The sequence below is a fragment of the Myxine glutinosa genome, chromosome 8 (genome assembly GCF_964187855.1).
Source record: "Myxine glutinosa chromosome 8, kmMyxGlut1.1, whole genome shotgun sequence".
Taxonomy (NCBI): Eukaryota; Metazoa; Chordata; class Myxini; order Myxiniformes; family Myxinidae; genus Myxine; species Myxine glutinosa.
This window is the reverse complement of record NC_136268.1, coordinates 93217759-93234093: the sequence shown is the minus strand read 5'-3', so window position 1 is coordinate 93234093 and position 16335 is coordinate 93217759. Positions and strand designations below refer to the sequence as shown.

The window sequence follows — 16335 nt, the reverse complement described above, 5'->3', positions numbered from 1 at the left end:
GAGTGAGGGAGTTTGTTCCAGAGGCAGGAGAAAAGAGGAATGAAGGAGTGAAGGTGAGCAGAGAGTCTTGATTTTGGCAGTTTAACCATAAGAGGGTTGCAGGCAGATCTTGTGCGACCTGTAGGAATATTTTGGGGACAGAGCCCAGAGAGAGCTGGGGGGGCGGGCAAGGCCAGAGAGGAATCGGTAGAAGACAGAAAGACCACCAACCTGCCTGCAGTGAGTGAGTGAAAGGCCCTCGGAGTTAGCTTCATCGCGGGAGATTCCAATGATTCTGAACGCTTTGGTTTCAACAGCATGAAGACGAGCTAGGTGTGTGGCAGGAGCACCAGCCCAGAGGGGAGAGCAGTATTCCATTGAGCTGCGGATGAAAGCCTTGTATGTGGTGATGAGCTCAGGTGTGCCAAGGAAGGACTTAGCACGACGGAGGATGCCCAGTCGGCGACTGGCTTGGGAGGCCAGATTTGAAATGTGGTTTTCCCAGGAAAGATCATGGCAGATAGTGAGACCCAAAAGCTTGAGTGACAGAACTTCTTGGAGAGGATTATTCAGAAAGTGGATGGGAGGGTTGTCCAGTCGGTCTTTTCGGAGAGACATCGTAAGAGTGTGAGATTTGTCAGGATTGAAAGACATGTTCCACTTGGTTGCCCAGTCTGTGATTTTGTCCAGGTCTGCAGAGAGTGAGGAGGCTGCAGACTGCCGATCTGAGGGATGAGGAATGGAGTGACAGAGAGTAGAGTCATCAGCAAAGAGATAGAGAGGATTTTCAAGAGAGTCAGAGAGATCATTGATGAAGACCAGAAAAAGCACAGGGCCCAGAACACTGCCTTGGGGAACTCCAGCCTGAACAGGAAGAGGAGATGAGAGAAACCCATTCAGGGCCACACGTTGACTACGACTAGAGAGGAAGTCCGCCAGCCATGCGTGGAGATTTCCATGGATACCAAAGGAGGAGAGTTTGGTGAGCAGAGCGGGGTGCCAGACCATATCGAAGTCACGTGATATGTCAAGGGAGACAGCTCTAATTTCCTGTTTGGCATTGAGGACCTCCATCCATTGTTGAGAAAGCAGAAGCAGCATGTCCAGAGTAGAGTGACCAGGTCTGAAACCAAATTGATGATCAGAGATCAAGCCATTGGAGAAGAGGAAAGATTTCATATCCGAAGCAATGATGGATTCCATGACTTTGCTGATAATTGGGAGAAGGCTGATTGGTCTGTAGTTGCTAGGATCTGTTTTTGCACCTTTTTTGTGCAAAGCGGTGATGTTGGCTGATTTCCAAGCAGATGGCAGATGACCTTGAGCAAAAGAGAGGGCGAAGAGAACAGAGAGAGGGAGTGAAAGAGCGGAAGAACAGGATTTTAGGACCCGTGGGCTGATGCCGTCAGGTCCAGTTGCAGAATCAGAGTCGAGGGTTGATAGAAACTTTTCCACCTTGTCAGGAGGAAAGGCCACAGAGTCCAGGAGCAGCTGGGTACGGTGGGTACAAAGAGGGATGGGTTTGGGACACAAGATTTAGAGGCAAACACAGAGTTGAGGCATTCAGCTTTTTCACGTGCGGAGTCAGCCGTATAGCCGTTTGAGGTGAGGGAGGGGATGGAGGGGGAACAAACACCAGAAACAGATTTGACCAGACGCCACCAGGATTTGGAAGAGGGAGACAGATAAGAGAGTTCGGTCTTGAGAACGGAGAGATATTGTTTCCTGGCTCTCCTGAGGGTGGACACACACTTGTTTCGGGCTTTGTGAAAGGAAATGAGATTTCCTTCCGTTGGATTTGCTTTCCAGGAGACGAAGGCAAGTTGTTTCTGGGCAACAGCCTCACTACAAGATTCCGTGTACCATGGACGGGAGGAAGGGTATGACAACTGAAGACGAGATGGGATAAATCTGTGCATGAGAGAGAGCATTTTACTTTGGAAGAATTCCCAGGATGGGTTGATGTCGGAGGCGGTAGAGATGGGAGACCAGTCCAGATGATTGATGGCTGCTTGAAGACCGTGCCAGTTGGCCTGAGTGAAATGCCAGACTCGTCGACGCTGAGGAGGCTCTCTGAGAATGGTCAGAGAGATGTCCACTTTAACAAGCACATGATCAGATGAGCCGATTGGAGCAGAAGAAGAGCAGCAGACATTTTCAGGGAAGTTAGTCATAACCAAGTCCAGAAGAGAAGATGCTCCGTTGACTGAGTCGGGAAATTGACAGATTGTGTCAGTCCCAGTGAGTCGCAGAAGTCCTTTGCTGAGGAGCCGTGGCTGGTGAGAGAGGTACCCACACCCAGCCAACTGGCATGGTGACAATTGAAATCACCACATATGAGGAAGAGAGAGTTGGGATGGGTAGATAGAGGTTGGTCCATATTATCAGACAGCGAGATGTAGATGGAGTCATCACTGTTTGCCGGACGGTACAACACACATATGAACAAAAGGTGGGAGCGAAGGGGAAGCCGTAGCCAAAGGTATTCCTGGGGGGTGAGGTGGAGAGAGGGCAGTGCAGGGCGAGTGAGGAAGAGAGTTTTTTATAAAGATAGCAACCCCACCTCCAGGACGAGGCTCAGGTCTATCATACCGGAGGAGGGAGTAACCTGGGAGAGATACCAAGGAATCAGAGACATCATGAAGGAGGAAAGTTTCTGTTAAGCAGATCACGTCTGTTTTGTCAGAAGCAACCTGTATGGAGAGATCAGTCAAGTTTGAGCGAAGGCCCCGGATGTTTGAGGTCCATACCGTTAATGAAGAGGAAGGGGGAGCATCAGATACAGAACAGGGGGGAGAAGGGGTAGGGTAAGATGTGGAAGAGGTGGAAGTGGTAGGGAGAGCTGTTGAAGGTGTGTCAGAGATTTCAGAATGGCTTGGAGAAAGGGAAGAATGGGGCGGACAAAAGGTTTGATGGTGATTGGGTGAGGCACAGTGAGGTGTTATTTGAGGAGGGGGAAGAGCGAGGCAGAAGGTTGGGGGAGATGAAGTTGAAAGTTGGAAGGGGGAAGAAGCGGGGAGGACGCTTTGAGGAGGAGGGGTGAGAGGAGAGTCTCGGAGGGGAGGGGTGTGGGGGGAGTTTAGGAGGGAAGGGGCAAGGGGGGAGATTTGAAAGGGATGGGTGATAGGGAAGATTTGGAGGGGAGGGGCAAGGAGGAAGATTTGAAAGAGATGGGTGATGGGGATGATTTGGAGGGGCAAGGGGGAAGATTTGAAAGAGATGGGTGATAGGGATGATTTGGAGGGGAGGGGCAAGGGGGTAGATTTGGAGGGGAGGGGTGATGGGGAAGCTTTGGAGGGGAGGGGTGATGGAGAAAGTTTTGGAGGGAAGGGGTGATGGGGAAGATTTTGAGGGGAGGGGCAAGGGGGTGGATTTGGAGGGGAGGGGTGATGGGGAAATTTTGGAGGGAAGGGGGAAGATTTGAAAGAGATGGGTGAGGGGGAAGATTTGGAGGGGAGGGGCAAGGGGGTAGATTTGGAGGGGAGGGGTGATGGGGAAGTTTTGGAGGGGAGGGGTGATGGGGAGGTTTTGGAGGGAAGGGGTGATGGGGAAGATTTGGAGGGGAGGGGTGAGATTGGATTTTAGAAAGTGTACGATTAATGGGAATCGAACATTTATTGCAAAATGAGTTTCTCGTGACCTTCGAGTCAAAAATACGTTTGAGGACGCTGGAGGAGGGGTGGAGTGCGGAGTGCAGGAGAGTTTCGGGAATGTAGAAAAGAGGAACTGTAAGAGATGGAATTTTTTTTTGGAATGAATACATTTGGTGAGTAAGTCGAAAGCATCCTTTTGTAGAAGAAGAAGAAAAAGGTGTTATAATATATGACATAATACAGTTCTTCAGGGGAAAGTTTAAACATTTTTAAATTGAGCAGTGAAAACTATCTGGGAAAATGGAAATGGGGGTGAAACACGTGATCGAAGAACGAACGAACAAATAAGAACAACGAATAAATGAATAAGATCAACGAATAAGAACAGAGAAGGAAATATTTTTTTGGGGGGAGGGGGGGGTTTTGAGTTGAGATTTTAAACAAGGAAGTATGGGATGAAAGACTGGGACAAAAACAGAAAACGAAAGTAATTGCAGCACAATCGATGGACCGCTGAGAGAAAAACAAAGCCTCAAGGTCGGACCCAGCCTACTGGGCCTCAAAATACACGACACGAATTAACCGACGAGTTTGTATACATGTATGAAAAATTAACACCGAGAATATTACTAAAGACACACTATAGGTACACACACCGAAAGATAGATACAGTTTCGACAAAAACACAATTGTGAAAAATTACTTTACTTCGAAAGCGTGAGCGCATGGACAGCTTCGAAAAGACGTGACCTCGCCGACAAACATCTCGCGAGATCTCGAGATCTATAAGGGACGATTCGATATCGTCCCTTATAAAGCGAAGAGAGGAAGAAGAAGTGCATCTCTCTGTATGCATGTCTGTCTCTCTGTATGCATGTCTGTCTGTGCAGATCCCTCTGTGTGCACAAACCCCTGTGTATTTACGCCTTTGTGCGTCTTTTCATGCAAATCTCAGTACTGGTGAATATACGACTTTGAGGTCATGGGTGATATAAACGACACATGGCAACAGGTTTGCAAGCCTCCAAATGGTTATTGGAGGGTGGAGGCAGGGACAGACCTGCACAACTAGGAAAAGTGGAATTAACACAAAAATAAGTAACAATGGCCCGGAATAACGAAACAAGCTTGCGCATGGGCGAGAACATAAGTAGTGATCGGCAGCGTATTTAATGAAAGACAATGAGAAGGATGAGAGACAATACCTGAAGGGAAAGGATACCATGAAGAGCCACCCACTCTTTCAACTCGGAGGAAATCAGACAAGCTATCGAGCAGGAGGCTGTGAATACCAAAGGACTAGACAAATTGGAAATCAACCCTAGATGCCAGACAGTCTAAAAGGCTTGAGAGATACCCAGAGAGATGGCCCTAATCTCATCCTTTTGGTTTGGGGCATGTATCCATCCATTGCTGCTTTTTTAAAATACATAGTTGAGGCTTGTGGAAGAGTTAGTCGAGGTTGAGGAAGAGCTAGTCGAGGCTCGTAGAAGACCTGAACGGATGAGGATGTAACAGACAAAACTAGAACAGCACTTGGTAAAGCGCTTACCCCCATCAGGCTGAAAGTTTACATTTTGTATCTCACTGATAAGCTAGATCTGGATCTGAACGAAGATCTAATCATAATCAGCTTGTTCTTGTCACCTACCCAACGCATCCCCCTAGTTTTGTCATAGTTCATCCATAACGTTTTGAGATATGGTGTATTTTGAGATATTTTTATCCTCAATCTATTGTTGGGTGAGTCAAAGCAGCATTGTAATCAGCTGTCTGTCTCTGTGTCTGCCCATCCACCATGCTATCTCTTCCTAAACGGTTGTGCAGAAATTCACCAAACTTGGTAGTTATGGTCACCATATGGCAAGAAGGTGTGAGAGCAGTATCATTTTTGGACCTGCCCTCCTGGGGTGGGGTCAAAAGGTGGGGCAATTGGGGCATGGTCAAAAGGTCAAATACCAAAAATTAATTACAAGTACATTGTAAAACCTTTTGTAATGAAACTTTGTAAATTCAATCAACATTGGGGACGCATGAAATATGTGACGATGTTTTGGGATTCCACTCCCGGCTCATGACCCAGGGGGTGGGGACTTGTGGTCTCGAGTCAAAACAGAAGATTTTTTTTTTTTAACTCAAAATTTTATATCGGGTCATTCCTGGTGGAGCATTTTGTTATTTTTCAACTTTGCTTTAGGTGGGAAGCCCGGGGATTTTGATGGTGCGCCATTGACTTAGCTTTCGTTCGTTTTTTGTGGAGTTTTTCTAAAATGTGGTTCAGTTTGTTGCAAATCTAACTCTACTTCACTTTGCTTCCATAAATGTTACATCGTGCCAAACAGTATGCTTGCTGCTCTGTATAATCTCCATTTAAGCTGATTTTCTGTTTTCATGATGCATGAAGGCAGAAATATGTCCATTTCAATACGACATGTACTCTGATGTTTAACATCAATGCAGGCTTAATCGGTGCTTCATTTAATGAGCATCGGTTGCAGAAACGTTTGCAGAGAAAATCACATTTATTCTGTGCGGACAAACAAACAGACAGACAAACAGACTCAAATGCAATACTCCTCTGGCAAGGGTAACAAGTGAGGCAAAGGGATTGGGAATTGGAAATGGAAAACTGAAAGTAAGTAAGCGTGCAAGAGACATGAGGGCTGAATGAAAGAGGTCAATATGATGCTGGGTTGGAGTGGCAGTTGGACTACCTCATTGTGCAACACATGTTAGTAACAAGTATTGCAACGAACATGGTAACAATCAAAATTGTACACTGTAAAGGCGGATATAGTCTTCTTTATGCCTCTGCTGACGAAGACGCCATAGGCATTATGTTTTCTGGTTGTCCGTCCGTCCGTGATAGGTTTTTGTTACCACGATAAATTAAGAACGGCTGAAGGGAACCAAGTCAAACTTGGTATAAGTATACGTATAAACAAAACAAACTTGGTACATACACACAAAAATGTGCAAAAATAGATCCTTGCAACTACAGACCAATCAGCCTGCTCCCAATCATCAGCTAGGTCATGGAATCCATCATTGCTTCGGATATCAAATCCTTCCTCTTTTCCAATGGCTTGATCTCTGATCATCAATTTGGATTCAGACCAGGTCACTCTACTCTGGACATGCTGCTTCTGCTGTCTCAACAATGGATGGAGGTCCTCGATGTCAAAAAGGGAATCAGAGCTATCTCCCTTGACATATCTCATGCCTTCGATATGGTCTGGCACGCCGCCCTGGTCACCAAACTCTTCTCCTATGGTATCCATGGAAACCTCCACGCATGGCTTTCCGACTTCCTCTCCTGTCAGTCAACGTGTGACTCTAAATGGAATTCTCTCGACTCCCCTTCCTGTCCAGGCTGGAGTTCCTCAAGGTAGTGTTCTGGGCCTTTTGCTTTTTGTGGTCTTCGTTAATGATCTGACCGACTCTCTGGAAAATCCTCTCTATCTCTTTGCTGATGACGCCACTCTCTGCCGCTCCATATCTCAACCCTCAGATCGGCAGGCAACAGCCCCTTCACTCTCTGCAGACCTGGACAATATCACAAACTAGTCAAACAAGTGGAACATGTCTTTCAATCTTGACAAATCTCACACTCTCACTTTGTCTCTCCATAAAGACCATCTGGACAACCCTCGCATCTGCTTTCTCAACAACCCTCTTGAAGAAGTTCTGTCACTCAAGCTTTTGGGTCTCACTATCTGCCATGATCTTTCCTGGGAAAACTACATTTCCAATCTGGCCTCGAAAGCCAGTCGCCGACTGGGCATCCTCCGTCGTGCGAAGTCCTTTCTGGTCACACCTGAGCTCCTCACCACATACAAAGCTTTCATCTGCAGCTCAATGGAATACTGCTCTCCCCTCTGGGCTGGTGCTTCTGCCTCACACCTAGCTCGGCTTCACGCTGTAAAAATCAAAGCTTTCAGAATCATTGGAATCTCCCGTGATGAAGCTGATTCTGAGGGCCTTTCACTCTCTCACCGCAGGCAGGTTGGCGGTTTTTCTGTTGTCTACTGACTCCTCTCCAGCCTTGCACCCCTGCTCTGTTTATGCTCTGTCCCCCAAATATTCCTACAGGATGCACAAGATCTGCCAGTCGCCCTCTTCTGGTGAAACTGCCAAAACCAAGACTCTCTGCTCACCTTCACTCTTTCATTCCTCTTTTTCCCCGCCTCTGGAACAAACTCCCACACTCTCTTCAATCCAACTCCTCCCTCCAGGTGTTTAAAACATCTGTTCACCACCATCTCTTATGAACCTTGATCTTGTCTAAGATCATCAGGCCACACCTGGTGGATAGGTGGGTAGGTTCATCACCACCCCGTTAAAACACCCCAAATCCACCTTTTTCAAATTCTGTTTTCTTTCCTGAAGTCCCATGTAGTGTCCATCTTGTTTATCCCATGTATCCCACCCCAGCTCTCTCTCTTCCACAGATCTCCCGATGTCCCTGTTCTCTACTGTTGTTGTTTCCCTCTCTCCCCATCTTATATCCTGCTCCTTTTATTATATGTTGTATGTGTTAGCTCTTATATGAGCCTCGACTTGGTATACAAAAAAGTATGTACAATGATGTAAAGATAAACTGATTTGATTATGGGGTCAGGTGGTCAAGGTCAGAGATCCCGTTATGTAAAAATTATGTTGCTACGCTAGCTTGTGAACCAGTGATGGGATTTTGACCAATCTTGGTATAAGTATTGTCCTGTCACCAGCGATTAAGACCGCTGGATGACGAATAGCCGAGACAGTTTTTACTCCGGAGGCAGCAGCCAAATTTTTGGCGGTATTTATACAGGTGCGGAAATGACGGGATGCGCGACGTTTATCTGATGAAACACACGGGTTTATTGTGAAAACACAAACAAGTAAACATGACAAGGAAAATTCAACAATAATGATTTAATAAAAAGAAATCAATGACGAAATAAAGTTGTGGTAAAAACGAATTGAAACTCCTACTTTGAGGATCCTCCACTCAGACACAGAAACGGACACAGGGAAAAATAAAATGGCCTTTTTGTGCACTTAGCTTGACCCAACAAGTTCTTTTGCAAAGGTGATGGCGATGGTCTGTTCCGATTCCCCCCACGCCGGAGCACCTCAAAATTGCTTCTTCACCGAGCCAAGAGCGAGAAAGATGCGCTCCTCTTCTTCCTCTTGGGCATCAATCCCCAAACGTCCCTCCAAGATTGCCCCGCCCACAACCTCTGGGTTAATCATGCCCCTCAGGGGGTGTGGCCTGTTTCCTGGTAGGTCCTTTCGAGGTGGGGTTTAGTCCGATCGGCTCTTCCTGGGTTCTGTCGGCGGATGTTGTTGTGTAATGGAGGTTTTCATGGCCGGCCTTGTCAGCAAAATATAAAGGTAAAATCACAGAGGGGAAATCGTGTACTGGGGAAAATTAGCCTTAATCCTTACACTAATTAGCACTGCTTCACCCCTCGTGTGAAGACACATAAACAATCTTCAGGTACAGTTTCCCTACTTAAGTACATCGATATTTCTCCAATGCGTCCAAGGCCCATGCTATAAATTATACAATCCTACGTTTCCTATAGGATCCTTTTACCTACCCCCAATAAACGTAACAGGATGTATTATGATGCAAAGATGAACTGATTACATTTTGCTGTCAAAGGTCAGAGGTCATTTCAGGTAAAAATGTGATACTTGAGGACAGCTGAAGGTATTTAAATCAAACTTGGTACAAGTATATATAATGATGTAATAATGTTGGCGAAGGCATATCGAGCGACGTCCAAGAGTGCCGTTCTTGCTTCATTATGATCTTTGATATTTTCGCTCAGAAATGGTGGCACGGGCAAAATAAAATAGGAGGTGAAGGGGGTAATGGGGGCAGGGTTGGTCAGGATGCTTCCCTCTGCGATTTGTTCTTTTATATATATTTTTAACCCTGTCAGGATGAAGATGATATACCATGTTCACTGCACATCACACATGAGTACCAAGAGTTAATGCACCTGAAGAGGCTACGCAGACATCTGCAGCTGATTCAGGCTAGCAGTGCTTTGGTGCAACACGTTGGTTACAAGGTAAGCAGTTTTGGCTAAAACTTTAACCACTTAGAATTTGTGAAGGACTCTGTTAACAAATCACACCTCTTGGATTTTCTTTTAACAAATAGTAGAGAATAGTTTTCATTTTATTTTTGGCCTCCGCTGCCAAAGGCAAAGGTTTGGCTGTCCATCCGTGTGTGATGATTTTGTTCCCGTGATAACTTGTGAACCGCTGAAGCGATTTTTTAATATTTTTTTTAACCAAACTTGATACAAAGGCATATTGTGATGTAAAGATGAACTGCTAATATTTTTGGGTCAAAGGTCATTTGACCTTTATCTGAAAGTAGCAGATTTTCGTTATCATAACTTGTGAACCACTGAAGGGATTTTTTTTACCAAACTTGGTACAAAGGTGTGTAATGCTGCAAAGATGAACTGATAACATTTTGGGGTAACAAAGGTCATGTGACCTTAAGCTGAAAGTAGCAGGTTTTCATTACCATGATAACTTGTGATAACTTGTTTTCTTGATAACTAGTTTTCATTACCATGATAATCTGCAAATGGGAGTTTGACCAAAGTTGGCATAACTATGGGCTGTAATATGAAGATGAACTGTTTATGTTTTGGGTTCAAAAGGTCAAAGGCCTAAAGTAGTCAAGTGCCCTTTAATTGAAAATCTGTGTTACTGCAATAACCTATGAACCACTCAAGACATTTCAACCATACTTGACATGTATGGATTGTAATACAAAGTGGAACTGATTCAATTTTACATTGAACAGGGCAAAGGGCATGTGCCCTTTGAAAATCATTTTGTAGACCTGCGTTCCACAACCTTTTTAGCCCAGGACACAATAAATAACCCAGGCATCCAGGTGCGACCCATCGAAGTGACAGCCAGTTCTGTCACTCAAGCTTTTGGGTCTCACTATCTGCCATGATCTTTCCTGGGAAAACCACATTTCCAAGCTGGCCTCCAAAGCCAGTCGCCGACTGGGCATCCTCCGTCGTGCGAAGTCCTTCCTTGGCACACCTGAGCTCCTCACCACATACAAGGCTTTCATCCGCAGCTCAATGGAGTACTGCTCTCCCCTCTGGGCTGGTGCTCCTGCCTCACACCTAGCTCTGCTTCACGCTGTTGAAACCAAAGCGTTCAGAATCATTGGAATCTCCCGCGATGAAGCTATCTCCGAGGGCCTTTCACTTACTCACCGCAGGCAGGTTGGTGGCCTTCCCGTCTTCTCCCGACTCCTCTCCGGCCTTGCTCCCCCAGCTCTCTCTGCGCTCTGTCCCCCAAATATTCCTACAGGTCGCACAAGATCTGCCTGCAACCCTCTTATGGTTAAACTGCCAAAATCAAGACTCTCTGCTCACCTTCACTCTTTCATTCCTCTTTTCTCCTGCCTCTGGAACAAACTCCCTCACTCTTCAATCCCACTCCTCCCTCCAGGTCTTTAAAACATCTGTTCACCACCATCTCTTATCTTCCCCCATCCAAAACCTTGATCTTTTCCACCCCCGCTAATTTCACCCCAAATCCACTTTTTTGAAATACCAACTTCTTTCCTGGAAGTCCTTGGTGTCCTTGTGTTTTATACTTCTCCCTCTCCCCTCCCCCTTCCCACGCCTCCTCCCCCCAAGCCCTCTCGCTCCCACACATCTCCTGATGTCCCTGCTCTCAAATGCTGTGTTTGTGTGCTTCCCCTTCTCTCCCCATCTTGTGTACCGCTCCCTCTTTTTATATATTTTGTTTGTTTGATTTTTTTTTTTGTGATAAATGTTAGCTCTTTCACGAGCCTCGATTCTGTATACAAAAAAGAAGAAGAAAAAAAAGGTCTATTATCCGCGAATCCTGTCGGCAGAAAGCGGAATGGTGCTTATCTTGGAAGCCGCCGTCTCTCCAAGCACTTCTCTGCACATCGCCTTGGCGCATGGCACGATGAGTTGCTCTGCAATATAAGATAAATAAAATAACACATGAACATTTCTTTCACTTTATGATTAATCCTGATTTTGTTCCAAGGCAGCGGTTCGCAACATGGGGGTCGTTTGGGGTTTTCCAGGGGTCATGAAGGGGTCATAAATAACATATCAATTTGTTGAGCCCATTTTTAGGAACCTAACAAAGGTACATACCATTACCACACACAGTATTTTGTTAGCGTATGCGCGTACGTCACGACCCCCAGGTTAAGAACAGCAGTTCCATGGCATTATAAAAATTAAATATGTACGATGTGATTGCCATACGCACTTTTAAAAAAGAGGCAAAGTTTAAGAATGGCTGTATTGCAACAAACAATAAAACTTACGAAGTTGTGATATACCAACGTATACATGGCACGAGTAATAGTAAGCAAGAACCCGACACATCAATATTCTAAAGACGAAATGAAAAATTAAATTTAACTATACTTCCAGCGCTATACTTACAGTAGCCTGGTGTTGGCTTTGCGGCTAGGGTGCCAGCTTAGGATCCTAGGATCCTGGGTTCGAATCCCGGTCGATCGCTGAATTAACGCCAGGGGGTTGACTCAGCCTGTCATCCTTCCGAGGTCGGCTAATTGAGTACCAGTTCACTGGTAATACCCTGTTTGTCGTAAAAGGCGACAAACAGGGTTGGCGGCAGGAAGGGCATCCGGCCGTAAAACATTGCTTCAAAAAGGGGACCAACAACAACAAACAACAACCACGGTGCCCGAAAAAGGCCAACCCCCGCTTTGCGGGGAAAAATGGCCTCTAAAGGTGGTTTTTTTAATTTATTTTATACTTACAGCGCCATGTATTACTTCATGAACCTACAAACCGCCAATGCAGTGAAATACTTTAACGGGAAAAAAATAATAATAAACTTACCCGCAAGAGTGTACGGTTTCTTTTCTTTGGCTATCTTCCCCGCCACCAGGTAGCTGGCTTTGGTCAGTCCCTTCGACGGAAAAACAGCCGAACTCATTACTGACTTGCTGTTGTTCATCTCGCGTTCTATCCGGAGAAAAAACTCCCGCGACTTGTTGACATGATCTCCATGTTTCTTCTCGAGGTGCCGTTTCAGCTTTTGGGGCCTGAGGGACTCGTTGGCCAACACGTCAAGGCATATCACACACTGTGGTCGATGAACATTGTGCTTATCGATATTCAAGATGAACCCATAGTTCAGGAACACAGGCTGATACTTTCTAGCCATGGCAAGTACCTTACGGGCGTTATACATTCTTCAGTAGATACCTGGGTATCGTCGACCCGAACCTGGTTGCCACGGCGACAAAGGACAAGCCTTTCGGTAAAGAGTGGACGACACACACCAACAGTAGGACGGGCCTGTTAACGGCAGCATACAAAACACCTGCTATTCTCGGTTATATACAGTGGCTAAGCGAGCAAAGACCTGCTGAATTACCGTGGATGCGAATGTTTGTTTCCATGAAGGCAACATTCTACGAGCCTACTCTTAAGAAGGTTTAACTTGCTTTGGGTTTATCCTGTAAAGACAGTAGATGGTCCAGTCTCCTGCTCAATGCTGATATCTCCGTTGTTGGATACCACTCCTGTGGTGTCTTGTTTGAGGTGATCACTACTAATGGTGAATTAAACACAACTGTAGCACCTTTTATAGGCAAACGCAGAGGGTAACGGTCAAGTAGCTGTAGCATTTACGTATATGGCATATCTTTTTCTCCATCAAATTCATCCTCTGGGATGGCTATTGGGGCATGGTGGGATGGCTATTTAGGTCAGAAGGTGGTAATCATTGATGAATTTGATGGATGGAATGATGGCTCACAGCTCAATTTTTCGAATGAAAAGCAATGGACATTCGCGTGTCGGAAACTAAACGTATGATCTGACTGACCGGATGCACACGCGGTACATCGGTACAGCGTGGTGGAAGAGTCCACACTATAAAGTTTGTGTCGGCGTTCGTTTGATCTCTGTTCTGTTCAGTCTGCAGAAGTAAATCGTCGATAAAGTTTGTTTTTTTTCCCGCGATTTCTGAAACGATCGTGGGACCCATTGAAAATCCTTCGCAACCCAAACATTGGGTTGTGACCCATAGGTTGCGGAACGTCATTGTGGACCATAACTCAAATTAGAATATTCTGATGTTGTTCTATTTTACTTATCTGTCTTCTCTCTCTCTCTCACACTGTCTCTCAAGGGACCTTTAATTTTTCATGTGACCTTATTTGAGATCACATTTGTGTAGGTTGACATCTCGCGTGGGTGGAGGCACATCCATCGACACATCTGTATCAAAATATACTTTCCAGTTTGTATATTCTTTAACAATTTTATTCTTGTTATTTTCTGTAGCCAAAGCATGTCTTCATCATACAGCATTATTTGCTCAAAACTTGGCTTGGCTTCCTGGTGCATCAGAAAAGGCTAAGAGTGTGGCTTTACAGTGCAGCAGCCTGGCCTCAAAGCATGGCCTTGTGTTGCAGCAGAATGACCTCGAATCATGGATTTGTGTTGCTGCAGCTGAGCCCTCAAATCCTGGCTGGGTGGTGCTGCAGAATGGCCTCAAATCCTGGCTTGGTGGTGCTGCAAAATGGCCTCAAATCCTGGCTTGGTGGTGCTGCAGAATTGCCTCAAATCCTGGCTTGGTGGTGCTGCAGAATGGCCTCGAATCATGGCTTTGTGTTGCTGCAGAATGGCCTCGAATCCTGGCTTGGTGTTGCTGCAGAATGGCCTGGAATGATGGCTTTGTGTTGCTGCAGAATGGCCTAGAATGATGGCTTTGTGTTGCTGCAGAATGGCCTAGAATGATGGCTTTGTGTTGCTGCAGAATGGCCTCAAATCCTGGCTTGGTGGTGCTGCAGAATGGCCTCAAATCCTGGCTTGGTGGTGCTGCAGAATGGCCTTGAATCATGGCTTTGTGTTGCTGCAGATGGCCTAGAATGATGGCTTTGTGTTGCTGCAGAATGGCCTAGAATGATGGCTTTGTGTTGCTGCAGAATGGCCTGGAATGATGGCTTTGTGTTGCTGCAGAATGGCCAAGAATGATGGCTGTGTTGCTGCAGAATGGCCTAGAATTATGGCTTTGTGTTGCTGCAGAATGGCCTGGAATGATGGCTGTGTTGCTGCAGAATGGCCAAGAATGATGGCTTTGTGTTGTTGCAGAATGGCCTAGAATGATGGCTTTGTGTTGCTGCAGAATGGCCTAGAATGATGGCTTTGTGTTGCTGCAGAATGGCCTCGCATGATGGCTTTGTGTTGTTGCAGAATGGCCTGGAATGATGGCTGTGTTGCTGCAGAATGGCCTGGAATGATGGCTTTGTGTTGTTGCAGAATGGCCTAGAATGATGGCTTTGTGTTGCTGCAGAATGGCCTCGCATGATGGCTTTGTGTTGCTGCAGAATGGCCTAGAATGATGGCTGTGTTGCTGCAGAATGGCCTAGAATGATGGCTTTGTGTTGCTGCAGAATGGCCTAGAATGATGGCTTTGTGTTGCTGCAGAATGGCCTGGAATGATGGCTTTGTGTTGCTGCAGAATGGCCTGGAATGATGGCTGTGTTGCTGCAGAATGGCCTAGAATGATAGCTTTGTGTTGCTGCAGAATGGCCGAGAATGATGGCTTTGTGTTGCTGCAGAATGGCCTAGAATGATGGCTGTGTTGCTGCAGAATGGCCTCGAATCATGGCTGTGTGTTGCTGCAGAATGGCCTAGAATGATGGCTGTGTTGCTGCAGAATGGCCTAGAATGATGGCTTTGTGTTGCTGCAGAATGGCCTCGAATCATGGCTGTGTGTTGCTGCAGAATGGCCTAGAATGATGGCTGTGTTGCTGCAGAATGGCCTAGAATGATGGCTTTGTGTTGCTGCAGAATGGCCTCGAATGATGGCTTTGTGTTGCTGCAGAATGGCCGAGAATGATGGCTTTGTGTTGCTGCAGAATGGCCTAGAATGATGGCTGTGTTGCTGCAGAATGGCCTCGAATCATGGCTGTGTGTTGCTGCAGAATGGCCTAGAATGATGGCTTTGTGTTGCTGCAGAATGGCCGAGAATGATGGCTTTGTGTTGCTGCAGAATGGCCTAGAATGATGGCTTTGTGTTGCTGCAGAATGGCCTAGAATGATGGCTTTGTGTTGCTGCAGAATGGCCGAGAATGATGGCTTTGTGTTGCTGCAGAATGGCCTAGAATGATGGCTGTGTTGCTGCAGAATGGCCTCGAATCATGGCTGTGTGTTGCTGCAGAATGGCCTAGAATGATGGCTGTGTTGCTGCAGAATGGCCTAGAATGATGGCTCTGTGTTGCTGCAGAATGGCCGAGAATGATGGCTTTGTGTTGCTGCAGAATGGCCTTGAATGATGGCTTTGTGTAGCTGCAGAATGGCCAAGAATGATGGCTTTGTGTTGCATCATCTCAGGCCTCAAATCATAGCTTTGTCTTACAGCATCTCAGGCCTCAAATCATGGCTTTGTCTTACAGCACCTCAGGCCTCAAATCATAGCTTTGTCTTACAGCATATCAGGCCTCAAATCATGGCTTTGTCTTACAGCACCTCAGGCCTCAAATCATAGCTTTGTCTTACAGCACCTCAGGCCTCAAATCATAGCTTTGTCTTACAGCATCTCAGGCCTCAAATCATGGCTTTGTCTTACAGCACCTCAGGCCTCAAATCATGGCTTTGTCTTGCAGCACCTCAGGCCTCAAATCATGGCTTTGTCTTACAGCACCTCAAGCCTCAAATCATAGCTTTGTCTTACAGCACCTCAGGCCTCAAAT

The 16335-nt window shown here is 46.1% G+C and overlaps 1 protein-coding gene across 3 annotated transcripts in view; it reads left to right on the top strand.

Moving 5' to 3' along the window:
* ZZZ3 (zinc finger ZZ-type containing 3) overlaps positions 1 to 16335 on the top strand; it is a 157294-nt gene that overhangs the window by 124940 nt on the left and 16019 nt on the right. For all 3 annotated transcript variants that reach the window (XM_068124854.2, XM_068124852.2, XM_068124851.2), the window contains one exon: positions 9509 to 9640. In XM_068124854.2, the coding sequence (XP_067980955.2) occupies positions 9509 to 9640 (132 nt within the window). The remainder of the gene's footprint in view (positions 1 to 9508; positions 9641 to 16335) is intronic.